Here is a 26,656-nt window from a genome sequence, read left to right on the forward strand (position 1 = left end):
CAAACAAACCAAACGAAACAAAAAAACACTGCTCAATAAGTAAAATACATATGAGGATCTTTTTTCCCATTTCAATGACACAAATTTTCACTGAATATGAATCCCCTGAAAACTGTCAAAATAAGAAGATGGTTTCAGTTTATAAGCATAAAATGCTTCTGAGCAAGCAATTCTACGTGTAGGAATTTTTCCAAAGAAAAAGATGTGCACTAAGATTTAGGTAAAATTATATTCTTTACACCAATGTTTATAATAGGAGAAAAAAATAGAAATAACCCAAATGTTAAAAATAGGCTAATAATTGAATAAACTCTGATACCTTCTTATAATTGAATACTGTACAATCTCTAACAAATCACAATTTAGGAGAATGTTCAATAACATGGGGGAAAATTTTACAACATGGTTAAATTTTTAAAAGCTTACATTAATAATCTACAATGTGCAATAAAAACTTATGTACACACAAAAAAATTGAATGTGAATGTTTATAGATGCTTTTTTTTAATTGTCATCTGAACTGGAAAGAACTCGAATATCCATCAACTGGTGAATGAATAAACTGTGCTATGCCTATCAAATGGAATATTATCTGACTATAAAAAAGAATGGACTTTATCAATACACAGAACAATGTCCATTGTGCTGAGTATAAGAAGTTATTTACCCAAGTGCAGTAAAAACTTATGTACACACAAAAAACTGAACATGAATGTTTATAGATACTTTATTTATAATTGTCCAAACTGGAAAGAATCCATTTGTATGTGATTCTGAAAAGACAATACTACAGAGACAGAAAACCGATTGAAGGTTGCCAGGGACTGGGGGTAGGGGAGGGGCTGACTACAATGAGACATTGGGGGATTTTTTTCTTGTGGTGGAATGATTATGTGAGATTTGATAGTTTAAGAGTTACTCATACAGGTGTGTGTACTCATAAACTGTATGTGTGTTAAACTCATACACTTTAAGAACATACACTAAACAGGATGAATTTTATTATGTAAATCATACCTTAATTACAAATAAGTACAACAAAACAAAACATCAGAGGTTAAGACTCTCATGGTAGCACTTTATAACTGCCAACAGCTCCTGCTTTCAAGCACTGAATTTCACCTGTCATTGCCATCTCAACAACTTCCTTAATAAAATTCTGTACGACTAAATTTCTAATGGTACTAAAGAGTCACAGAATACATAAAGTGGCAAAAGGTATTCAAATCTTGATCACACCGATGCAAATCAACAGACAACAGCCCAACGCTACAAAATAGAAAGTTGAAAAAAAAATCAAGAGGTTTTTTTACTTACTTTTCATGAATTAGTCTTTTGGTATCATCCCAGGTAACCTCTAAGCGGTTTACCTCCCTATCGACTTCAGATGCAAAGGCTACATCTTTCTGAGCAATTTGTTTAGCTTTGTCTTTCAACCAACATAGTTCGTGTTCATGAGAATTCAATTCGTCTTCCAACTGATTAAAGACTCTCAATCTGTAAATTAAAATGTTATTTTATTATTAATTTACCAAAGGTAAGGACTAATATTTCTTCTCCATAAAGCACACCTATAGATATCTAGAAAAACTTAACACAGCAATTGAATTAATGTTTATCAACTGTGAAAGACACTTTAAAAATTAACTTTGCAGAACTACAGACTGTACCTTGGGAAACATTTAAAATCATTTTCACCATTCATCTTCAACTTTCCATTAAGTTTGTATTCTTTTTCTATTTTCCTTTCATGATATAAGATTTTTTTTTTTAAGATTTTATTTATTTGCAAGAGAGAGAATGAGAGAGAGAAAGCATGAGAGGGAGGAGGGTAAGAGGGAGAAGCAGACTCCCTGCTGAGCAGGGAGCCCGATGTGGGACTTGATCCTGGGACTCCAGGATCATGACCTGAGCTGAAGGCAGTTGCTTAACCAACTGAGCCACCCAGGCGCCCCATGATATGATTTTTAAGACTAGGGCTGAGCTTGTATGCAAAGCAGGTGAGTACGTACTAAAAGGTTTAGTAAAAAGTCCTTCTGTGCCCTGAGGTCCAATTCATGTAAAATAATAATATTTAAGGGTACAGTTGTTTCATTTAAAATAAAAATAACTTTATTTTTTGTCCCTAATATACTAATATTTGAGTACTTGTAAAAAGTGGTCATACAGAGGCAGCCAAGGACTCATGCATTCTTGCGTTTGGTATATAGTGCTGTAGAGTTTATAAAGTGGATGTCCATGCATGATTCCATTTAATTCCAAAACAAAGTGGTTAGGAGCACACATTATCATTTCATCTGCACCTTACAAGAAGACAGGTGATTTGCCCCAAGTCGCACAGTGAAGCATAAGTATGGGGGGATTTCAATAAATCCATCAATTCAAAGCAACATTTTCCATAACCTCTCTGTGGCTTTAGTGAGTTCGGTGTTAGGGGTATTGATGTGGCTCTTGAGCCCAACCTGGGCTGCCTTCCCCAGCAATTTTAGGATCTCCTGCCTGCTTGGCTTACTCAGGCCAGCAAAGCTGTTTGCTCCTTTGCCATGTTTGCCTCCTCTTTTTGTCTTTACTCTGGAGGCTATTTTTCCTCCTCAAATCTTACTCCTTTTTGTTAGTTTACTGTTAAATTCGTCAGCCTAGGGCTCACAAGACATGTATGTAACCTCAAGAGCCATTATTATCTAACTGTAAGCCTTTGCTAAATGCTTGATTCCAATTAAAAGGAAGCAAATCACAATGATCTTGGCATGGTCAACACAATTCTTATCAATTATGGACACTTTGGTATGAGCACATTTCAGCTGCTTCTTTGCCCCCTGAAAAAATGGAAGACAAACATCCCTGAGAACGTAAGTGGGGAGAAAGTTCTATTAAGGAGGAAAAACAAGATTGAGAAGGTTATAGTGTTAGAGGAAAAAATTGCTTCCAAATGTACTGCAGGAAAATACCCCTGACCCCTTAGGTTCTCTATTAAACTCAGCTGACAAAAACCTCAACTTTGCTTAACCCCACTTGTCTGCCTTTTCCACACCTCTAAGCCAACAGTTAAAGGTAGTTGTTGAAAACTACTCTGGCAAGCTGATTGGTTTCACTTTAGGTGAAGGAATACGAATCTCAAATGGCAGCTTTATCACCTTATCAAGCTCCAGAGATAACCATTTCCACTTCCTCTCTACAACAGAACCATTTTATGCCATTTTCTCTCTGCCAATATCCTGTCACTCACTCTTATCTGATGAGCTTGCTCCAGTCTTTCTGAGGGGCTGGCAGCCACCGGGCAGGAATTCCTTCATATTTTCCCCACTGGGACTACAAAGCTACTTGGATCACTCCCTCTCGCCTCCACTTTCCATTCTCACTAGAGAAGATGAGGCCCTTCTCCTAACAGCTAAACATAGCTTAAAAAAAAAAAAAAGATAATATGATCTATATTGTCTGTTATAATTAAGATCTTAGCGGGGCTTATATAGCCAGAGCCCCTGGGAAAATCCTTAAGGAAACCAAAGAAATTTTAGTACTTCTGAAGTGTCAAATTAGTCATTAATTTTATCCTCAAAATATTAAAAGGAGTTGCTAAATATGACACCGTTAAAGCATTGCAGTTAATTCTAGAACAAATAAAAAATAAACTCCACAACTGGCTCCAGCCGTTTCTTTATACCTCTGCTGAAGAGCTTGGCGGGTCAGCTCCTTCAGTCTCTCTTTGTCTGTCCTTTCTTCGATGTCCTCAATGCTTTTCAGCAACTCCTCTTTCTGGTCTTGGAATGCTTTCTTCAATACTGCCAGGGCATCTGCCTCACTCTGCTTTGTACCCAGAAGGTTCTGGATTCTCTCTAATTCAGAACAGAGGTGATCAGCTGTCGTTCTGCAGGAAGTCCTTTGCTCAGAACTTCCACTTTTAAGATGGTATTGAGCTTTGGCGAGAAGGCTGTCAAGACTGATGGCTGCAGATTCCAATGTTTTAGCGTCTTGAATTGCATGATTTAGGTCCTTTTTTAATAAATCAGTCTGTTTCCTATTCATACTGTCAGTTGCTTCCACTGTGTGCCTCAGCCGGTTGAGAACCCCTGATAGCGAGGCGTGGCTCTGTAGGAATTCAGCCAACTGGGACAGGGCAAGCTGCCGCCTTTCCACGACCTGGCTGGCCTCCTCCAACAGCTGGAAACAGTCCTCTGCCTTGCCCTGGAGGAGGTGGAGGCTCTCAGCTTGACCCAGAGCACCCAGCTTCACTAGGTGGTCCTGTAGACTCTGTAGTTCTTCCTTTTTGCTCTCTACTTCTGCTGCGTGGTCCTGGAAGGGAAGAGCGAGTTACTGAGTCCTCGGGTACGCTGTGGCTAATGACAGAGACAATCACAATCTGTGACGTCAAGATCCATTTTCAATGCGATGGATGCTGTAGGACTTAAAGGTCATCTATGGTGAATCTTTAAGAAACGTTCTTAAAATTTCGTTTTCTCATCTATATGTTTCACATAAAACAACTCTGATTTGGAATGAATTCATTGCATGGAAAAGAATATCTTCATGAATAGAAATCGTAAAAGGAAATTTCATATAAATACATACATGTATAATTCAGGAGATTTAAAATACATATGTATACATAGTTAAAATTTATAGTTCTAATATAAATATATATCTAGTATATATCTAGTTGATATATATATATATCATCAAAAAGCAAATCACAGGCCCAAATTATGGTAGGTCATGTCACCAAACTGGTCTCATACCTAGCCTAATTGCAGTTTCAGACTCCTCCAGAAATAGTGTTAACTTGTCAGTCAGGAATTTTCTGGTCAGTACCGATAAGGCAATCTGTCACATGGGCCCTCTCCTCCCCGCCCTCCCCAACCCAAGGAAGATGAGGTAATCTATAAGATAAGACCAGACCCCCTGTTCTTACCCCTAAGGGAAAGTGGCCTTGCCTAAAATGATCCTTTCTTTTGCTAATAACTTAATTGCCCCACTCTCCTTCCTATGAAAACCTTCTATTCTGTACAAACCCTCTGAGCTCCTTTCTATTTGCTAGATGAGATACTGCCTGATTCACAAATGGCTTCATAAAGCCAATTAGATCTTCAAATTTACTCAGTTAAATTTTTGTTTTTAACAATACTGTATATTTATATGTATATATATATAATAACAATACTATATATATTATATATTACTATATATAAAAGATATTGAGGTTTGAAAGATTTTAAATATATATGCAATGAAGTTAATTCTAACAGCGCTTATAGGGAGGGAGCGTAGGAATAGATGGACATTAACCTGTCTTCAGAGGCAGTAGGTGAGGCCAATGAAAACATAGGTTTTAGCTGCCTCCTTTAAAGAAACAAAGATGAACTCATTGAGATTGTTGTATAGGAAATCTGACTTGCTCACAATAAATCATGTTTGAAATCTCTTAGAGCAATTGCTAACAATCTCAGCATGGTTCCCATTAAAGAGAAATTATCACCTATCTTAATCTTGACCACAATGGCCTTAATATTCCCCTCAGCTTGACTATTAAACTTCAGAAAGAAGCTTTGAGCATTTACTTTAGAAAATTTACAAATTCATTCTCTGTTCTTTTGAGATACAAATCTTTTTAAAAGCTTGTGTGCAGTTACACCCCAAGAATGTTTCTCAAGGACAGGGGGTCATCCTTTTGAAACCAACACACTGAGTTAACAAATGCTTGACTGTTTTACCCTAAAAAAACTCTGGTTGATCTGATTTATGAGCTTGTTGTGTAGAGGTTGAGTGAGCACCAATAAGCTAAGACTAGAGAAAGCTGGGAAGAATCCTTGCAGTTGTGCACAAGGGACCAAAAGTGAAAAAGAGTAACTGTGACGACACACCCCGTGATCTCCCCCAGCTCATCATGCTTACACTGCCACTTAATGAACATGTGTCCCATGACAAGACACAATTCCTGAATGCAAATGCTCAGAAAGGAGGACATTTCCTTTTTCCCCTATGTCCAATCGGCATATTCCATTCAACCTACATACCCATGACATCCTAACTCCTTATCCTTAAATGCACCCAACCCCAACCCTTTTGGGACACAGATTTGAATCAGCCTCTTATGTCTTTGCTTGGCAATAAAGCTTACCCCTCTGCAAAAGACCAGTGTTACGTTATTTGGTTTTCTGTTGCACGAGGGCAAGCGAACTCTTTTCAGTTTGGTAACACTTTTGAAATATAATCATGAAGAAGATAGCACCACCATCTCCCTGTCTCTTTCGAGAGTAGGAGCCTAACTTCAGCGGGCATCCTGTTCCAAGTTGTAAAACTACTTGAAGTCATAAAGATATGAGAAAGTACTATTCCTTTCCGTAAAAACAATTAGCAAACCTGGTACAGAGTGAGCACTCCATAAATACTAAATGTTTTATCATTAAATATTGTCATAAGTTTATTACATAGCTTATCTCCAACTACTCCAATACTTGATTTAAGTGGTTTTTTTAATGCTAGGTTAGATATTATGCATAATTTATAAATAAGGAAAATAAATCATGAATTTTAAATACTTTTGAGCTAAACAGTAATTTAGTAAAAGTGTATCATTAAGGCATTGGAATTTGGTATTAGTTTTCAGCATTGAAACAAAACAAACCAGGAAGCTTAAAAATGAACATCCTCATCACTTTACCCTAGAAATCATTTACTCCATTTTGAAGAAATAGTGTCTTAACAGAGTTGTCTAGTTTATCTGAAGTGGTTTTATCTGCTTAATTTATCTGTATAACACATTGCTAGGACCCATATACTCAATTATTAAAACATTTGCATATGAATGCAAGTTTAAACTGGTGTGGAATGGTTGGGTTAAAAAATGCTTTTCTTTATAATTCAAGAGCTCTCTTTTATGAATAAATTCTTCTTTGATCTTAAAAGTATGCACTTTACCTTGTGCCGAGTAAATGCTGCTTGATGGTCTGTTATGCTTATTTCAGAAGTAGTTTGCAATTCACTGAGAAACAGCTTAATCCAGACAGAAAAGGAAAGCAGCAGTTCATCAAATTGCTGGTGTTCAGCGACCACAGACTGAAGAAAAGTAATCCTATGTAGAGAAAGGTGTTAACGTTAAAGTGTCCCACAAATGAACAGGAAAAGTTAATAATACATTGTTGCAATAAGTTTAACTGAGGGCAAAAGTGATGTTGTCAAACATGGACACACCAAAATTTTTGATGTTTTCTACTTCTCAAACCCTTTATTCACAGTTTTCCACATCTCAGTTAACGTTAACCACTGTCCCCGAGGTGGTCCTACGAGCCATTCTTCATGCCCTCGGTTCTTTACCACCACATCTAATCTGTACATACCCCCCCCCCCCCACACGCACACAGTATATTCTGTGCTCTCCTCTCCATTTCCACAAGCCTACCTGGGTCTAAATTGCTTCATCTCTTGCCTGGCCTCCTCAGTGGCCTCCTTCCTGCCACTCTCTCTCCACAGTTCACTCTTTAGGTAACAGAGAGACCACTGTGTCTCTACAGTTCACTCTCTAGGTAACAGCCAGGAATGATTTTAATGTAATCAGAACAGTGTCTGCCAGGCTTAACACAGAGGCAATTTCCTTTTGCACATAGGAAGGCAAACTCCAAAAATCCTTACTGTGGCCGATAAGGGACCCCACATAATCAACTTCTCTGTTTCACACGCCACTGCCTCAGTTGAGAAATACCACGGGAGGCAAAATTTTAATTACCATTTTTCTCCTGTACACAAATAGCTTGGGCAAAAATAATACAAACATAAGCAACCCTACCCTCTTCAAAATTTTTCAATTAGTTTGATCATTTTCCCTAACTGTGAGACAAAAATTTTGGACTGAGTTTCATCAGAAATGCTGATTTTTGAGCACTTGAGGTTTTTTTAATTTTAAATTTTAAAATTTTAATTTTAATTCCAGTATAGTTAACATACAGTGCTATGTTAGTTTCATGTGTACGATATAGCAATTCAACAACTCTGTCCATTACCCAGTGCTCAACACAATAAGTGTACTCTTAATCCTTTTCCTCTATTTCACCCCTCCCCCCACCCACCTCCTCTCTGGTAACCATCTGTTTGTTCTCTATAGTTAAGAGTCTATTTTTTGGTTTGTTTGTCTCTTTTTTTCTTTGCTCGTTTGTTTCGTTTCTTAAATTCCACATATGAGTGAAATCATGGTATTTGTCTTTCTCTGACTTATTTTGCTTAGCATTATACTCTCTAGATTCACTTATTTGTTGCAAATGGCAAGATTTCATTCTTTTTTATGGCTGAGTAATATTCCACTGTGTGTGTGTATATGTGTGACACACACACAGTGGAAAAAAAATATATATATATATACCACTTCTTCTTTATCTGTTCATCTATTGATGGACATTTGGGCTGCTCCCATAATTTGGCTATTGTAAATAATGCTGCAGTAAACATAGGTGTGCATATATCTTTTCAAATTAGTGTTTTCACATTCTTTGGGTAAATACCCAGTAGTGGAATTACTAGATCATATAATAATTCTATTTTTAATTTTTTGAGGAACCTGCATATTGTTATCCACATTGGCTGCACCAATTTGCATTCCTACTAATAGTGTAAGAGGGTTCCCCTTTCTCCACAACATCCTGGCCAACACCTGTTGTTTCCTGTGTTGTTGATTTTAGCCATTCTGACAGGTGTGAGATGACATCTCATTGCATCGTGGTTTTGGTTTACGTTTCCCTGATGATGAGAGATGTTGAGCATCTTTTCATGTGTCTGCTGGCCATCCATATGTGTTCTTTGGAGAAATGTCTGCCCATTTTTAAATTGGATTATTTGTTTTTTGGGTGATGGAGTGTATAAGTTCTTTATATATTTTGAATACTAACCCCCTTTTTTATTGAATACTAACCCTTTATTTGGTATGCCATTTGCAAACATCTCCGATTCAGTGGGTTGTCTTTCAGTTTTGTTGATTATTTCCTTTGCTGGAGCACTTTTATTTTTTAAATGACAAAGTAATTTCTTTCCCTTCTATACTTATCTGAATAGCTCAATTAAGTAAAAGCAAATAAAACTCTGCTTTCTTAATTTATATGCTCAATATTTAAAAAATGAATGATATAAAAAATTTTTTTAGAAACCAACCTTTTGCTAATTATCTGTGGCAAATCTCTCCATCTCTTATCCAAGTGCTCCAAATGTACTTTCATCATTTTCACATCATCTTTGGAGGCCACTGAGAATAGTGATTCCTTCAATTGCAAAAGGTTGCTATAGATTGAGGCCTGGGATACAACTTCATTTTGCAGTGCCTAAGAGAAACAGAATACATTCTAGATCTTTTTTTTTTTTAAAGATTTTATTTATTTATTTGAGAGAGAGAGAATGAGAGAGAGCACATGAGAGTGGGGAGGGTCAGAGGGAGAAGCAGACTCCCCGCTGAGCAGGGAGCCCGATGCGGAGCTCGATCCAGGGACTCCAGGATCATGACCTGAGCCGAAGGCAGTCGCTTAACCAACTGAGCCACCCAGGCGCCCGAATACATTCTAGATCTTATCTCAGCATGATTGACTAGGAAGGACCATGTGACACAGGTGGTTGCTGTCCAAAGGCTTTGCATTCTTGCAACACAGATTTCATTGGGACCAGGCTTAAAGAGAGTTTTTATTACTGATTTTATTATTGATTTAGAATGGATCTGCTTAACCTTTAATGAAACATTTAAAATACTACTGAAACCTGAATTAGTTTTCCAGAATCTGAGTTCTATTAAGTTAGGCAACTTTAAAAGCTATAGAATTCCTTTCAAGATGAACAAACCGTGTAGGTAAAGAGAATCAAAGAAGAGCTATTGTTAAAGAGAAACAATGCATATCTAACAATAATAGAGATGCAATTCTGGGTACCAGAAATGTGGTCTCCTTCTTCATTTAGAGACTATATTAGGCCAAACTTGGGAACTTAAGAGTTCTTCACTTTGTTTTCATGCAACAGAATGACTTATTTTTAATCAGGCAATGAACTGTAAGGTGCTGTGAGTGATGCATAAAAGTTGTGGTTCCTATCTAATAAGAGATAAGAGGTAAATACATATAGACAGCTAACAACATAACATGGTATTAAATGGGATGATAGTGTAGCATGGCACATAGTAGATGCTTGTCAGGATGCTTTCTCCCCCTCCTTAATGAGGCCACATGTGTGATATAAGCAAAGATGCTGAAGGTTTCCAAGGAAGGGTCACACAGCCAATGGATGGCAGGAAGGGCCACAAGGCAGAACAGGGACTTAAGCCAAGCAGGACAAAACACACAAAGCTGGAATATGGGGATGGACAAGGAATGTTCAGAACCCAGTGGGAGGCAGCTTGGCAGACACTGTGCCCGGATGTGGATGTTGCAGAGGCTTCAGCCTCCTCCTGGTCCCCTAACCTGTATAACACTTACTCTCTGTGTAGGGATGTGTAGGAATACTTTTATATGGCCAGATATCTTTGTGTCCTTTTTCAGAAAAGGAGCTGTGACTTCCCCTCTTAGAACACTTCACAGCATATTTATAAAAAGATAAGAACTTTTTTCCTCAGTGTGGACTGAGGATGGCTCTTTATCCTCAGGGCAGGAAACAGTCACTGTTTCTGAGGAGTTTCCGAGGAGCAACTTTTTGGGAGATTAATGTAGAATGTCAGTGTGCAATAGACTAGAAAGTTGTTGAGAACCAAGAGTGTGGGAAACCCTCAAAGTCAAAGAAGGAGGAAGTTTGAACTTGAACTTGCCTGTATTGATTGAAGTTCACTCTCCACTTTGACTCTGTCTGCAGAAATGTCCATTTCTGGGGAACTGGCTATTGCTTCACACCGCTCTAACCAGGTTAAAAAGGTTGATAATTCTTTCTCTAGCCTAAAGAAAGCAGAGGTGAGAGAAAAATTTATCAAAATTATCATCCCAGAAAATGAAATGCTTCCAAAGTTGGAGGTCCAACACTAACCATTATGAATAATACAATGTTGGTTATCTTATTCCTAGATGTGAAGGTAAAAAGAACATTCCTTTCACATTCATACCTGTATTTGTACCTGTGTTTATATCTATGTCATATGAAAGATACATACACATCCTCTCCACTTTAGAGATCTTCATCTTCTGACAAAGACCAACAAGATCTTCCCATGCTAGACACATGAGTTGATGATGCGTTTTACATCTGGGATGATTATTTCCCAACAGCTGGTCCAGAATTTCCTACTTAAGAGTGGCAGTTGAAATCCATGCTGCCAACTCGGGAAGGAAGGCATCTCACCTCTGCCAGTGGGCCAGCAGGTTCTCCAGCACAGTCTGCCTCTCCTTGGCCCGAGTCTGCGTCTTCTCGTACCTCACCTGCAAGGCCGCTGCCTCCTGAATGGAGGAGCCTCTGTTAGCGACCTTCTGGGCACTGGCTGAGGTGGTGGCCACCGCACTGCGCAGCACCTCCAGGGCCTGGCAGAGATCCTAACCGGAGGCAAAAGGTGCGCAAAGAAAGCACAGCATCAAGAAATGGGGCCGGGCGCCTGGGTGGCTCAGTTGGTTAAGCGACTGCCTTCGGCTCAGGTCATGATCCTGGAGTCCCGGGATCGAGTCCCGCATCGGGCTCCCTGCTCGGCGGGGAGTCTGCTTCTCCCTCTGACCTCTCTCATGCTCTCTCTATCTCATTCTCTCTCTCAAATAAATAAATAAAATCTTAAAAAAAAAAAAAGAAATGGGGCCGACAGTTTTCTTTGAGACCCATTATCACTAAAAATTTTCCCTCAGTCCATGATCTGCAGCGAGGCATAGCCAAAGTGAGGACAGTTCCTTCATGAATGCAGAAATCAAAAACGAAAATGGAAAGGCTCTTCCCCAAATAAGAATTTATTGCCGCATATCTGAATAATTTCAACTCTCCCTTCATGATTCAGATAATTTGTGAAAATTATTATTCCTTTAATACCAAATATGTATTTTTAAAAAAAACTCCACTTAATTTACAAGACCTATATGTAACATGCTGTAATCTCTATAAAAAAAATATGGGGAGTGTTATGGCTGGCATAGCTGCTATCAGGAATCAGTGATAATAATAATAATAATAATAATAATAATAATAATAATAGTGCCTCAGAATGTGGCAGGTACTATGTTACGTGCATTACATATAGTAACTCATTTGATCTTCATAAGAATCTTAAGAGTTATGTTCTTTCATTATCCTCATTTTAGAGATCACACAATCAAGACAAAGAAAAATAATTTGCTTTACGAAACCTAAATACTAGATAAAATAATACTCAATTATTAACTTAGTAAACTATTAAAATAATTCCATGAAATTCAGTTTTCCTACTTTTCCTCAAGTTTTGGGTATTTAAAAACATAACCTAAGTAGCACAAAAATGCATTTTTTAAAAGATTTTATTTATTTATTTGAGACGGAGAGAAAGAGCACAAGGGTGGGGAGGGGCAGAGGGAAAGGGAAAGGGAGAAGCAGACTCCCCACAGCCCACTGAGCAGGGAGCCTAACACAGGGCTCGATCCCAGGACCCTGAGATCGTGACCTGAGACGAAGGCAGACGATTAACCGAAGGAGCCACCCAGGCTCCCACATTCTTGTTGTAAATATTCAAATGATATAAATTCCACTCCCCTTTCCAGATGTGCCTTTGTCAACTCTTTGCTTTCTATCACGGCAGCCCCCTCCCTCGGCACACATGCACATATATATAGGGGTAACAGATATTTTTTTTATTAACACATTTCTTTTTAGTTTTTCTCTGTGCCTGATTCTCCCTCTTTGCTCCTTTCCCTAAATCACATCAAAGGCATCCACTGCTCTGCGAACATCCCACAGTAGTCACCAGTTCAGGCAGCAGACCAAAAAAGTTAGTCATTGGTAAAAGGTTAGTGAGGACATATTCTTTGTACATCTGACTGTTGTGGGTTAAAAAAAATCTAAAATCTGCCATGCACATGTATGTTTTTATGCACACTTAATTTTTTATAATGCTCACAAGAAGTAACAGAATTTACTAAAGCTAAAATCAGAAAACGTCACACATCCTAAGTATGAGAAAGAAATACTGTAAATGAATACTCCTTTAATAGGCACTTTTAATAAAAACTTATTTGCACACTTGTATTTCTTGTGTTATGTGAACATGTTTGATCTATGTCTTTCCTCAAGTAACATAAAAATCCTTTTAATTTTAACCATCATAAAAATATTTACTATGTTTTCTAGCAGGAATTATCAAATTCCTCTTACCATATGTTCTTGGAGAACTTTGTATGTTTCTGTGGCTGAAGAACATATTTTAATTGGATCAGCAAGTTTATCTTCAAACTCAGACACAGACTTCTGGATCTAAAACATTAGTGAAATATAAAGATAATGGTGGGAAAAATGTGCATCAAGGCAGAAAAAGTTACCGAGGAAGCAGCATGCTTATCTTTTTGGATAACTTTCAATAAAATGATTAAAACATACATATTTTAAAAAATCTAAAATCAATGTGTCCTATTATTTGAAAGGAATAGATAAGCCTTAATGCCTATCTGAGCACAATGTATAATGACATTTTTATATTCCCTCAAAAAAGGTATCATGAATAATTAAGAACTTAGTCATCACTGACAACTTGGTAAATGATTAGCAAATTGTGTCTTCCCTTAGTCCACTATTTCTGGACTCCTTATTGCATTTCATTATAAATGCAATAGGAAATAATAACTTTCACATGCATGGACCCATCCTTACCTTTCTAAGAGTCTCTTCAAACTTTTGCTGCTGAGATAAATGTCCCAGGATTTTTCCTTCCAAACACTGTGCATGCTCTCTGAGTTCTTCCCAGTACCTTCTTATTTGTGTCAGCTTGGCTTTGATTCGAGCAGATTCTCCAGTGGTGACAAACTGAGCGAAAGACTGAGCTTCTTCTTCTAATTCTGTAATGCTGCTGATCTTGCTTTCTATTTCCTGAATTGCGACCTAATATTTAAAATAAGAAAAATGACAATGTAGGCTGAGCAAGCTTGTCTTCCTGAAATAATAGATTATCTGTACAGAGAGAAAATCAGGAGGGTGTCTTCTTAGCTGAAATTTCAACATACTTGGACCATTAGAGAGCAGCTATGAACAAACACCATATGTTTCCTGACCTTATTTGGGGAGGAGAGATATGCAGACAATGGAAAATACGAAGTGATGGTGGTCGTGCTAGGAGCATAGAAAATAAAGAGAAAGAGCTACCCCTGTTGCAGAGAAGCAAGCAGGGAGATGTCCCTGTATTTCATATTTTTCATTTTTGTATTTCATGTTTTACCAAACGAGAAGTATCTCTAAAGGTAAAGAGAATTCCCTGCTTATCCTATGAGTCACACCTTTTACCAGCTGATCTGGGAAGCAGTGTGCCCCAGTAACTCATAGAAATGTTAATGCTGACATTCATTTAATTTTTCTCAAATGTAGCTGAGTATTTCATATTTACCAAACTAAAAGCTTTTCGGATTCCACTCTAACCTAAAACTAGTCTTTTCAAATTTATTGTCTTTATGCCAGTGTTTTCCAAATTTGGAATATGTTAAGATCACCTGGTCCCCATCCTCAGGGACTCAGGCTCAGCAGGTCTAAGGTGAGGCCAAAACTTTGCATTTCTAACAAATACCCAGGTGATGTTGGTCCAGCTGATGCTGCTTTGAACCACTGCTTTACTCATTAGCTGGGGGCTTACAGTGAAAAACCTACAAACTATCATTTCCTTTTGGAGCAGGATGACACTTTATATATTAGTCCACACATGAAAAGTACTGAAAGACACTAAGAATGTGTGTGGGGAGAAGGAGGCATGTCTGTCATAAACACAGAGGCTTATTTATGCATAAGAGAATGAAAATGATTTCTCTGAGAAAAAGAGCCAAATCTTCTAATCAAATAAAGCCAAAAATTCAGACAAGTCTCAGTTTTGAATAATTTAAATGGAGAATACTGTTACCGTAGGAAAAAAAATGTGTGACTTATGTCTACATGAGACTACCTAGTCAGAAATACCTTCTGTCTAGATGAGACAATCAGAAATAATTTAGGTTAGTGCCAGGAGTTCATCACTTATTTATTTTTATTTTTCATATGCATGACTACAGTGGTATATCTAATAGATATTTGTTATTTGAACATGAATACAACCTTTCTTTTTTGTTTTTCAAGATGATATTTTTTTAGAAAAATTACTCATAAATTCAACAAATATATACTTGGTGTCTGCTATGTGCCAAAATTGTTCTAGGTGCTTGCAAAACCTCAGTGAAGCAATCTTAAATAAGACAAAATTTCTTAGTTTTTAGAGTAATTAATACATGTTACCAACAAATTCATAAATGCAAACTATGTAATCATATTGTTGGATTCTAATCCCAAAAGGGAAGATGGAAGATGAACCCAGTGTATGTTCTTATCATTTGTAAATTATCAATTAAGAATAAGAAAATCAGTCAATTTGGAGTAGTATGTCATGAAGAATAAAAGTGGGCTTATCGATAAATGTCTTCACGACAAGGCAAATACTTCATTAATTTTAATCCTAAGGTTGTTTTAAAGTGAAACTCTATGACAAGTGGTACCTTATTTCTAATATTTCCTATAATGTGGTCTTCTGTGTGGAAACAGAACATGAACCTATTAGCCTAAATGTCACAGTACTAGTGTATTCTGCACCATCTCTGCTTATTTCTAACAAAAACTTTTTTCCTACTATTCATATTCATTTAATACATTTTAGATGTTTCAAAATACTACATTGGAATATTAAAATGTATTTCTAGTCTAATGGCATGGAAATCTACAATTGAATGTTTATATATTTAAAAATTAATTGTGTAATCATTTTGTTTCCCTAAGAGTAAAGAGGCGATGACAGTTGATCACTGATATATTTCAGAAGTCCTGGAATTGCATTAAGGTTTAAACAATAATAAAAATGAATTATAGCAAGAATAAACACATTAAAAAGTGTGTGCCAAAATTTTTTGAAAGAAAATTTTTGATAAAGCTATTTAAATGTGCTATTCTTTGTTTACTTAGGATGTAGTGAAATGATCAAATGACAACTTTTAAAAACAGTTTGAGATTAAACATATATCATGAATATTCCTTAGTGGGTTGACATCTATTTTCCCTAGTATACCACACAAGACATAAGCAGACTCCATATACCAGATTCCATGTATCCTTGATTGCAAAAGATGTAGGATAAACCAAGATAATCTGCACAGCAATGTAATCATAGCTAAGAGACAAAGCACCCTTCCACTGTGCACATGGTAATGACTTGTTCTGAGCAATAATGTGAAATACCTTGGCATTTATTTTACTATTTTTAATTGAATGAAATTAAATTAATTTCAGAGTTTTCCCATTCAAAAAAAAATGAGATTAGATAGAAAAAGTGGCTGCATTTTGAAAGTGTGTTGTGTAAAAACTATAAATGAAAGAGAATTCATTTCTTTCAGTCCATTTTTTCTTAAACTATTTGAATGAAGTGAACAATGACAGTCTATGCACGTAGTCATTTTAGAGTTGGGAGAGCTAAAGTATCAGAGCATCTCAGTCTGTGCCCAAAGGTCATCCTAAATGAAAGCATTTAAGCAGCAGTCTGATGTCTTCACCTAAAGAAATTAATTGCTCCTCCCTGTGGTTTGTGAGGGTAAATGCCACTAATACTTGAGCCAGACGTTTGAGTAACACTTATAAAGTACAATTGTAGGTGATGAATACATTTCGTGTTGTATAGATGAATCAACAGAACACTCCAATGGGGTTAATTCAAAATCAAGGAAAAGAATAATGTAACCATAAAAACATTTTAATGATATTGCACACAATACTGACTTTGAATGCATAAGTCAGAAAATATTAATACATAATTCCAACTATAAAGTATTGCCCGATATCAATCAAGACCTCTCAGCTCAGCATTTTGTGTGAATTGAATTTTAATAGAGTCACATAGCAATGAAAGATTTATCGTGGGGCCAACTAGCATTTGATGAAATGTAAGAAAGGAGTTCTTAAAAGCTAGACATGGATTATAAATGTAATGTGTGAGCAGGTCACCTTAATCTGGTGGATTTGCATGTCCATGGCAGATGACGAAGTTTCCAAGGCATTGAGTTCTTTTTCTTTCTCAGTTATCCAGATGGACAGGGTCTCAAAATTATTGCCAAAATGATCCCACTTGTTTTTCACCATTTCCATGGTTTTAATACTAAAATTAACCAAATTAAGTAAATAAAATGCAGTATTTTAATAGAAAACAACAATACATTTTCCTTTAAATCACCAGATGAAAAGATAGCAAAGGCATTTGTGACCATGTCAAAATTGAAACTATTGGAACAGGAAAAAATGCACATTTGATCTGAGTAGTTAGTCCTCGAGTCTTCCTATCTATCTCCTCTGAGAATGAGCATTTAACGAGGTAGTATCTACACTATGTTATGAATGGAACTGTGCTTCGAACAAAATATAGCTGGGTCCAAAGGGGTTTGAATCCAGGTATAATCTAGGTAAACTCTGCATGTGACCAGTAGCTGCCAGGACTTTTAATAAGCTGCCCACATAGATTCCAGTACACAGAGTCTTTCAGCAGTCTTGCTTTTGTGGACAAGGTCCTTTTGCTCTCAGAGCAGAGATACTGCAGGGATGCTCTATACTCAAAGATCTTTATAAAATGCACCTTTATGAGTCAAGAGAGAGCTTGTAGTCTGAATCCCATGCTGCCTTACAGGAACTGTTTCTATCATTAGAGTTAATCCTGCAATTTATAATCTATAACGATTTCAGCTATTCTTCAATGTTGGTCCAGTCTTGATTCCAAAAGAGTCTTATACATCTTGTACATGAGCACCCTAACTGCTTTTAGAAAATTGGGCTTTATTTGTTATAAATCTAGTAAACAAAATTTCAACTATAGATGTCCAATTTGTATGTGTATATAACCATGTGATTATGGCTTTCATTTAGAAAAAGACTAAGAAACTAACAGTATATCATTGAACTGATACGTCCATGGGTTAAAAAAAAAAAAATGAAAGAATTTCCCTGTTTACCAAAAGGCACTTGAAGACATCAAGAAGAAAGCAATGGCATCATTGAATGTCAGATTAATATTGCAGTCTCAAAGGTATACCCTGGATGTGCCTAATGCTCTCATCGGTACAGGTAATGTAAGCTAAGTTATATTGCAAGTTTTCAAATGAAATAGATTCAAATGGATATTTCTAATAAAAGTAGCTTCTTTTCTAATAAACTCTAAGTTTCATTATTTCCATAACTTGATGGATAATATTTAATATAAAGTTCTCAAAGTTTTAAGTCATAATTTCCTTTAAATTATTTAACAAATTTTAAAGTTTAGGCAAATGTACAATGTTAATTTCAAGGCGTTACTAACATTAAAAACAAATTTTACATTTTAAAATCCACCTTAGAAATTATGTCCTATAGCTTAAGAATATTATGTGTTGGTGATTTGCCAGTAAAGAATCTTTAATAAAAATGTGAAGCCATATTATGTTGAGGAACATTGGCCCTATTCTCATATATCTATCCTCTCCAAATTTCTTTTTGTGTTTGTTTTGCACATAATAGCATACCATAGGCCAAACTATTTTTTCTTTCTTTTTAGATATACAAATATTAAATGTTGAAAAGTAAAATAAATTTTTGAAGTTAATTTTTGGAAACAGTATATCAATCAGTGACAACTCGAATATTGAGGCACTATAATAAACAAGCTCTGAGAGCTTCTTGGAGATGGAGACACTTGGTCTATGTCACACATATTTAGGCCCAGCATCTACACAACCAAAATATCTCTTCTTCCCTCTAACTGGTGACAGCAGAACAATACAGTAAAAAAATTATTTTAAATATTGGTTCTTTTTTGAGATTGTATGAAGGCCACAGAATTTAATAGATATGGCTTTCTCATGAACATAGTTTACAATGCAAAAACCACATCCCTTATATTTTTCTGCTCTGTTATATAAACAATGGTTTCTGTCTTGGTGATACTTTCTTCTGAACTGTGAGTTGCTTCCTCAAAACATGCTGAAATACACAGACACTTTGAGATTTTAAAGGAATGTTTTGAATACAATATACAGGAAAAACTGTATGAAACTTTATCTCAGAGAAGAAAGTTTAGGACTTGTCAAGCACATACTCTTCTTCAAGTGTGTCTTCTAATTTTTTGACTTGCTCTTTGATTGACTTGGCCTGCTGCTGAAGCAGCTGCTTATTCTTGGGACCAAGTGGTATCTCAGAAGCTTCCTTCACAAGATTTTCAGCCTGGACTGCAATACCTTCTGTTCGTTTAGAAAACTCCTAGAAAAAGAGATTATAATTGTTAGGAAGGCATCTTTTATTAAATTCTGCCCTCAAATAAACTGCATATACTTACTTGCAGAGTCTCTACTAGAATAGATGGGTGGCTAGATAGATTCATACATGCATGAATTTTAGTATATAATAGTCTCGGTAATAAGACAGACTTATTTTCATCATGATCAGAATAAATACCTCACCAGATTATTTTCGTTTTATATACACAGTCAGATATCTACCTTCATAGTTACCCAGCAATTCTCACAAAAATCTTTTTCCTTTGTTTCCCGGTTCGGGTTTATTGCTTAGAATTCTGAGCTGCATTATAATAATTTAACTTACCCACAAATATGTTAGGCCCCATCCGGGCAGTGATTAATAGTGACTGATTTTTTTTTCAAACATAGATATTAAGAGATTTCTAGGCCAATTAATATGAATATTTTTATTTAATTGAAGAATATTTTAGTCAATACAGTGTATCACTGATATTTACCTATAAAGAAACATATTGTTAACTAGTTCCCTGAAAAGAGAGATAATCTGATCTTAATGCTGTTAAATCTTATTCACTATATACCTATACTACATGAAAAGAAGGTAAGTTTTTAACCAGTCAAACTTGGACTAGAACTCTAGATTTGCTAATTACTAGTTGTGTGACTTTGGTGACTTATTTTTCTGACTTTCATATAAAATGCAGATAGTAATGCTTTTCTTGTAAGGTTGTAGTTAGCATCTCATTAGCAATTTCGTTTTTAAGTGCCTGGCACTCTAGCAGGTACCTATTATTGCTTTTTTTATGTCTCTCACATAAAATTGAGGACAAAAGGGTTCATAAAATTCACACACTGATTTTCATTAATAGTGAACTACTTCAATTCAAAAATGAATTTAATATGGGTGATGCACTGGTAAATTTTAGCTGTTACCTGAATTTTGTCAGGTAAATGTATTGAAAACTGAATTTAAAAAGCTAACTCCAGAGATGATCTTGTGTTAAAAAAAATAGCTTAGTGTCTCATTTTTTCTCATGTAAGAGACACTCATGGGAGGTTTAAATTTTGATCAGAACTCCACTCTCCAAAATAGGTAATGAAGAAATCCGAAGTAAATATTTTCAAAGGTAAGACTTCTAACAGCCACCTCTTCCCACAGAGTATCTCCCAGAATTATTACATTATGCCATGTAAGATAGTTACTACATAATACTATTGTATCTTCATGTTTGAAAGACTTAAAGTCCTCAAAGAAATATCAACATTACTTCAGAGAAGTACCCAGTAATTTGATAGAATAAAAATGGGTAAGTACAGCTTCCTTTTCATGATAGATTTATAATATCCTAAAAATCGGTATTTGCCAATGTCACATTAAATTCTGTGGTTATAAGCATCCACTGTTGCTGGGATGAACTTATAGTCATGGTGGATTCATTTGTGAAGACTGAATCACAGCATAATCTCTCAGAACCCCATGAACAGAATCAGAAGTGTAAAATAGTACTTTTCCCCCTAGTGTTTCCCAGAGCTCAGAAAAATCATGGAGAAAGTGGAGTTATGTCTGAAAATGCTTATATATGTTCACTCTAAGAGCCTTCCGTAAGAGCTAGGTATGGGGAAAGCGCAATGCAGAGGAATTCAAAGGACAGAATGATGTTGATAAAAACCAAATTGAAGCAAAATAGAATCATGTTATAAGGGGCGCCAGGGTGGCTCAGTCAGTTGGGCGTCTCAGCTCAAGTCAAGCCCTGCGTCTGACTCCTTGCTCAGCAGGGAGCCTGCTTCTCCTTCTCCCTCTGCCTGCTGCTCTCCCTGCTTGTGCTCTCTCTCACCATCTTTCTCTCTGTGTCAAATAAATGAATAATGTCTTTAAAAAAAAAAAGAAGACTGTTATAAGGCTTTATCTCTAAGTCCAGCAAAGAAGTAGAGAACAATTATTCGAGATTACATGTGCTTGTGCAACAACATACAGAAACAGTAAAGTAGCTCAGTTTTTCAATGAAAAATCTAGTGCCTAAAGGTGTGTGCTCTGGGCTCAGACCTCTTAGGTTTGAATCCCAACCTCACCAGCTAGTAATCCTGAGATATTGGATAAAATCATTAAAAAAACTTTGTACCTTGTATTTCCTCCTTTATATAATAGGATTCATAATGACACCTATTTCTTAGGATTGTTTTGGAGATTAAAGAAGATGATAAACATCAAGTGGTTAGAGCAGTATATATGTTAGCTCACATTATTAAACCAATCCCAAAGTGTGCAAGATTATTAGCTAAGGAAAATTTTAATAGACTAAAAAGGTTACATTTGCTTCATCTACCGCTGATAAACAAATTCAAAGGGATCAGAACCACAAGGTATCAGAAACACTGGATGGAACCTGGGTGGAACACCCAGATGATAATTAACCCAATAAATCTGTTTGTATTTATAAAAGACACCTGATATATTTTTAATATATAAAATAATTAAAATTAAAATCAAAAACAATGTTTTATTTAAATGGCTGATGAAAATCATACAGAATTGAAAAATTCTGTGACTTTATAAGACTTCAAATTCTTCAGTGAGTTAATACTAGGAGAGATAATACAAAATTGGCAGTATGAGAGACAGAGAAGCCTGTTACTGGTAAGAAAAAAGCAGCACAGAGGTTTACTTGCTGAAGGTTACTAACCGATGATTATGAGTCTTTCTTATTCATTGGCCAACATATATGAGTCTTTCTTATTCATTGGCCAACATATTTCTGTATTAACTCAGTCATTTCTATAAACCCAAAACATGTGCAAAAGGAACCAAAAGAACTTGTACAACTCTCTAAATGCTTCAATGTTTTGGTCTGCTCTAACTGCCTAAGGTGTTTGGGCTTATAGGCTTGGGCTAATGAAGCACACCTACTAAATATTATCTGTTAGATGTCCCACTGGAGCCTCAACCTCAATTTGTTCCAAACTGAGTCTGTCTTCTTCCTCAACTGACAGGCACTCCTTCAAGTTCCTGTCTCACTCCCATTGCATCTGTCAGGCTCAGAACCTTGGATATCTTCCTTTCCTTTACTCTCTATCTCTTGCATCTGTTCCCACTGCCATCCCCATTGCCCTAATTCATGTCCATATTAATACACACATGCAATAACTTTCTAATTGGATCCCATGACACTGGTCTTTCACCCTTTCAATTTTCTACACTGCTTAAAAATGTATCTCTCTAGGGGCACCTGGGTGGTTCAGTTGGTTGAATGGCAACTCTTGATTTTGGCTCAGGTCATGATCTTAGTTAGGGTCCTGGGATGGAGCCCCGAGTCGGGCTCCATGCCAGCGGGGAGTCTGCTAGAGGATTCTCTCTCTCTCTCCCTGTCCCTCTGCCCTTCCCCCTGCTTGCACATGCACTCTCTCTCTCTCTCCCTCAAATATATAAATAAATAAATCTTTTTTAAAAAAATGCATCTCCCTAAAGTACAGCTCTGATCATGTGATTCTTTTTCTTAAAAACTTTTAAGGGTTCCATGTTGCCTAGACCTTCCAGGGTCTTTGTGATATGGCCCAACTTTCCTTTACAACTGTACTTCCATTTTTCTGCCTTAAAACAGAATCTCCATACCCTCTCATATTTCATGCCATTTCCCATTATAGGAATGCTCATGTTTTGTCCCACACCCTGCTTTTCTATGTCTTATCTGCCCTTCAAGATTCAGTTAAAAATATTACTGCCTTCAGAAAGATTTTTTTTAATGTATTCATCTATGAGGGAACTAACCACTTCCCACTTTAATAAAAAATTTTTCTTGGTTCTTGATGTTTAAATCTTATTTATTTCATTCCCCCGAGCAACTTGACCAGTGTGTTGAAGAGTGGGTGCTCAATAAACAGAGTATTGATTAAATGAATAATTATAATAATTAATGGTAATAGGGATGGAAACACAGTTTTGCTTCTGAATAATGAGTACCAAGGGAGTGTATGGTCATACTGATATACCTTTGTCTGTTCCAATTCTGAAGACAAACTTTCCAAACTGCTAAAACTCAAGAAGCGCTCATGACTGGAACCTGTTTGAAAAAGGTATCTGACCACTGTCTCTTTGTTTGTTTCAAATCGCTCCCACTTTCTTAATGTGACCTAAATTTGAAAAAAAATAAACATGTCATGAATTATCAACATGTGTCAAAAATATTGTTCACATTTCCACTCATTTGTTAGGCTGTCAACCTCCAGTTAACTCTGTTCAAATTTCACATAGTTATGCTGAACAAAGATGATCCTAATGTCTCCTGTTAGAATGTCACTCCGTGTTTCATCTACAAAAAAGAGGATGTGTAGACTAGCACTCTGAGTGTTCTATCAGCTGTAAAGTCCTATGAATGTAAAGATATTACTTAAAATGTGGATAAGGGATAAAGGAAAAAAGAGCCTCCCAGTCTCTTTCAAAAAAAGAAAAAAGAAAAGGGAGAAAGAGAAAGAAGGGGAGTGGGTAGTGAGCAGGTGGCAAGAATTCAAAAACTTTTTAAAAGTGTCAAGATCACAATAAAGCATAAACGTGTGGCTGCTGGACTTCCCAGAGAAGTGAAATGAGCCAGTGTTAATTCCTGGATTCAAACAAGTGTGGATTAAAATTCTGGCTTTATCACTGATCACTGCTCTGTGACTCTGGGTAAAGTCCTCCAACTATTTCTTGTGAAGCTTCCACACTGGCAAAATGTGCTAATTATAGTATCCATCTCCTAAGGTTAATGTGATGATTAGAAGAGATAACTCATGTCAATACTTAACACAATGCTGGAGTGTTAGAGGTGGGAACCAACGTTTGCTCCCGTTGGGAGATGTAAGCTGTGACCTGGAGGTTAACAGGGCCCTAGACTTCTAGTCTCCCACCTGGATGCGGCGTTCCTGCTTCTCCCTGCTGTGCTCCATGCTGTCCAGGGTGCTCTCCAGCTTCCGCAGCTCCTCCCGGACTTGGCCGGGCAGCCCACCTTCGCCCTGCTGAGCCTGCGCTATATTTTGCTGCACATCTCTCTTCTTTGCCGAAATCCTCTTTGTCTTTTGCTGGACAACAGATGGGTGTAAATGTTACTCTCTGAGCGGCTAAGCAGGACAGAAACACCTGCAGTCTAAAAGAGGGACAGAAAGGTACAACCTCACTGCAGCGTGGGCCCAAACTGTCTTTTAACAGTTAACGTGAATGGGGGCGCCTGGGTGGCTCAGTCGGTTAAGCATCTGCCTTCGGCTCAGGTCATGATCTCAGGGTCCTGGGGTCGAGTCCCCCATTGGCCTCCTTGCTCAGTGGGCAGTGGGGAGTCTGCTTGTCCCTCTCTCTCTCCCCTTCTCCCCACCCCTGCTCGCGCTCTCTCTCTCTCAAATAAATAAATAAATAAAATCTTTAAAAAAAGTTAATGTGTTAGCAGTTAAAATGGCAGTGGGGACTCTATGTTGGTCAAAATGGGCATTATTTATAAATATTTTATGTTTTTAATGGTAAACAACATAATTAATTTGATATTGGTGTTCTAACTGCATGCAAATTTAGACATTTAGCATTTTGTGTAATACTCCAGAAGGAATTTGACAAAAATATTTATTTGACATGATTCTCCTTCAAGAATTATTTCTGCATAAAAACATGAAGCCCTAACTCTAAATTTTTTTATCACTTATGCTGTAAAAATGCTGATACTAAGAGATTTAATTCCTGGGTATATTCAGAATGATAAACCTGCTGAGATATATGGGGAAAGTTATGTTTTAAAATAAACTTTTTATCTTGAAGTATAATGTATAAACAATGGTAGACAAATCTCAGGTGTATACCATATGAATTTTCACAAAGTAAACACAGACATATAACCAAGTACCTGGTCCAAGAACTGTGAAGAGTTTTAAAATATTAATGTAAATATCTGTAATTACATATTTCTTTGACTTAGATAAACTCAAACACAACTTTTACAATGATTGAGAACAATGTAATACCAAGCATTAATTTTTTGGACCCATAGTCTTTTTATAATTATTAAATAAATCTGTAAAGCCTAGAGGCTGCTCTTTTACATACACTTTTAATGCCACTTCCATGTTTATATATTATTATATATAAAATTAGCTAGCATTTTGTTATACATTATGTTAGCTAGAATTCTGTCATTAAAATATTTGATTTGAAATCATACTTCTACTTATATGGAGTTTGGCAAATAAGTAAGTTGGTTAAAATTGTTTATTACAATACATGTACCAAAATTTCTTTATTTCTAGTTCTAATCCTTCATAAGAGCATACTATCCTGAAAAGTCTGGTACTTCATGTAAGTTATAATTTTCCAAACTGAGATGTATTTGAAGTTGTAAATTGAAGAGCAGGATTTTAACATAATGACAAAGAACAGTGATCTCAAATATGGAGCATTTTATCTCTACGCTTTCTTCCTCTGTGACGAAAAGGACAAATGAGCTAGTTTTATGAAGGTTTTCATAGATAAATCAACTTTTTCTCCATAATATTCCTTGAACTTTTTGATAGCATCAAATTACTCAGGCTGAGAATTTATCTTACAGGCTCTTCTGAAATAGCTAATATTTAGCAGAGAACAGAGGTCACCTGGACTCCTCCCTGCATCCCTCCCTCCCTTTGTCCTTACTCTTGGACATACAGTTGTCTTTACTTCTCTGGCTCTGCCAGTGACTAACGAACTTTGCATAAGCACCCTGGGGAAAGGGCATCCTACCTGGTGATGAAGAAGTAACTGCTGTGCTTCAAACAAATTTTCAGTGTCCAGGATCTTCTCAGCCTGCTCCTGGACTTCTTTAGAGCCAGAAATTAACTCTTCAAGGGAACTTTTCACTATTTCTTTGTACTGGACACAGTCCCCGAAGTTGCTTAACATCTTTTCAACCTAGATTTTCATGAAAAAATTATAACTCATATGATGCTCAGGTAATCGTAAATATTCTAAGAATATGTGTAAAGTCCATCTCAGTAACTTGAAATATATACACAGATCTCTTTTATTTTTTCTCATATTTTTGAGGTTTATTTAGTTATTATTAAACGGCATAGCCATTTATGGGAATCGCAAGCCTCATGCTCTATGCCCACTCAACCTGGCAGTCAAAGCAAGATAATGAAAATGGGTATACTGTATATTTTATTTCCTGGATCCCTTTAATGACAGTCCCATGACTAAAATTTAATCATAAATTATAAAAATGCAGTGTAATAAAGCTGAGTCCACCTTGTTCAAAGTAAGTAAGGAAAAAAATTGTGGAGGGGAAAAAATGAAAAGAATA

General features: G+C 36.5%; 1 protein-coding gene across 2 annotated transcripts in view; it reads right to left on the reverse strand.

Annotated features, from left to right (window-relative positions):
- Positions 1 to 26,656, reverse strand: part of SYNE1 (spectrin repeat containing nuclear envelope protein 1) — a 429,147-nt gene that overhangs the window by 245,827 nt on the left and 156,664 nt on the right. Inside the window, exons 29-41 of one of the 2 annotated variants that reach the window (XM_081829165.1) lie at positions 26,095 to 26,262; positions 24,249 to 24,419; positions 23,355 to 23,495; positions 19,211 to 19,371; positions 17,098 to 17,248; positions 13,750 to 13,977; positions 13,258 to 13,356; positions 11,281 to 11,468; positions 10,757 to 10,880; positions 9,130 to 9,296; positions 6,913 to 7,066; positions 3,662 to 4,290; positions 1,318 to 1,497 (exon numbers count right to left, since the gene is read on the reverse strand). In XM_081829165.1, coding sequence (XP_081685291.1) covers positions 1,318 to 1,497; positions 3,662 to 4,290; positions 6,913 to 7,066; positions 9,130 to 9,296; positions 10,757 to 10,880; positions 11,281 to 11,468; positions 13,258 to 13,356; positions 13,750 to 13,977; positions 17,098 to 17,248; positions 19,211 to 19,371; positions 23,355 to 23,495; positions 24,249 to 24,419; positions 26,095 to 26,262 — 2,561 coding nt within the window. The remainder of the gene's footprint in view (positions 1 to 1,317; positions 1,498 to 3,661; positions 4,291 to 6,912; positions 7,067 to 9,129; positions 9,297 to 10,756; positions 10,881 to 11,280; positions 11,469 to 13,257; positions 13,357 to 13,749; positions 13,978 to 17,097; positions 17,249 to 19,210; positions 19,372 to 23,354; positions 23,496 to 24,248; positions 24,420 to 26,094; positions 26,263 to 26,656) is intronic. The other variant, XM_081829163.1, reaches the window with a different exon arrangement.

This window comes from Leptonychotes weddellii, chromosome 8, assembly GCF_054177405.1.
Source record: "Leptonychotes weddellii isolate Sample4059 chromosome 8, ASM5417740v2, whole genome shotgun sequence".
Taxonomy (NCBI): domain Eukaryota; kingdom Metazoa; phylum Chordata; class Mammalia; order Carnivora; family Phocidae; genus Leptonychotes; species Leptonychotes weddellii.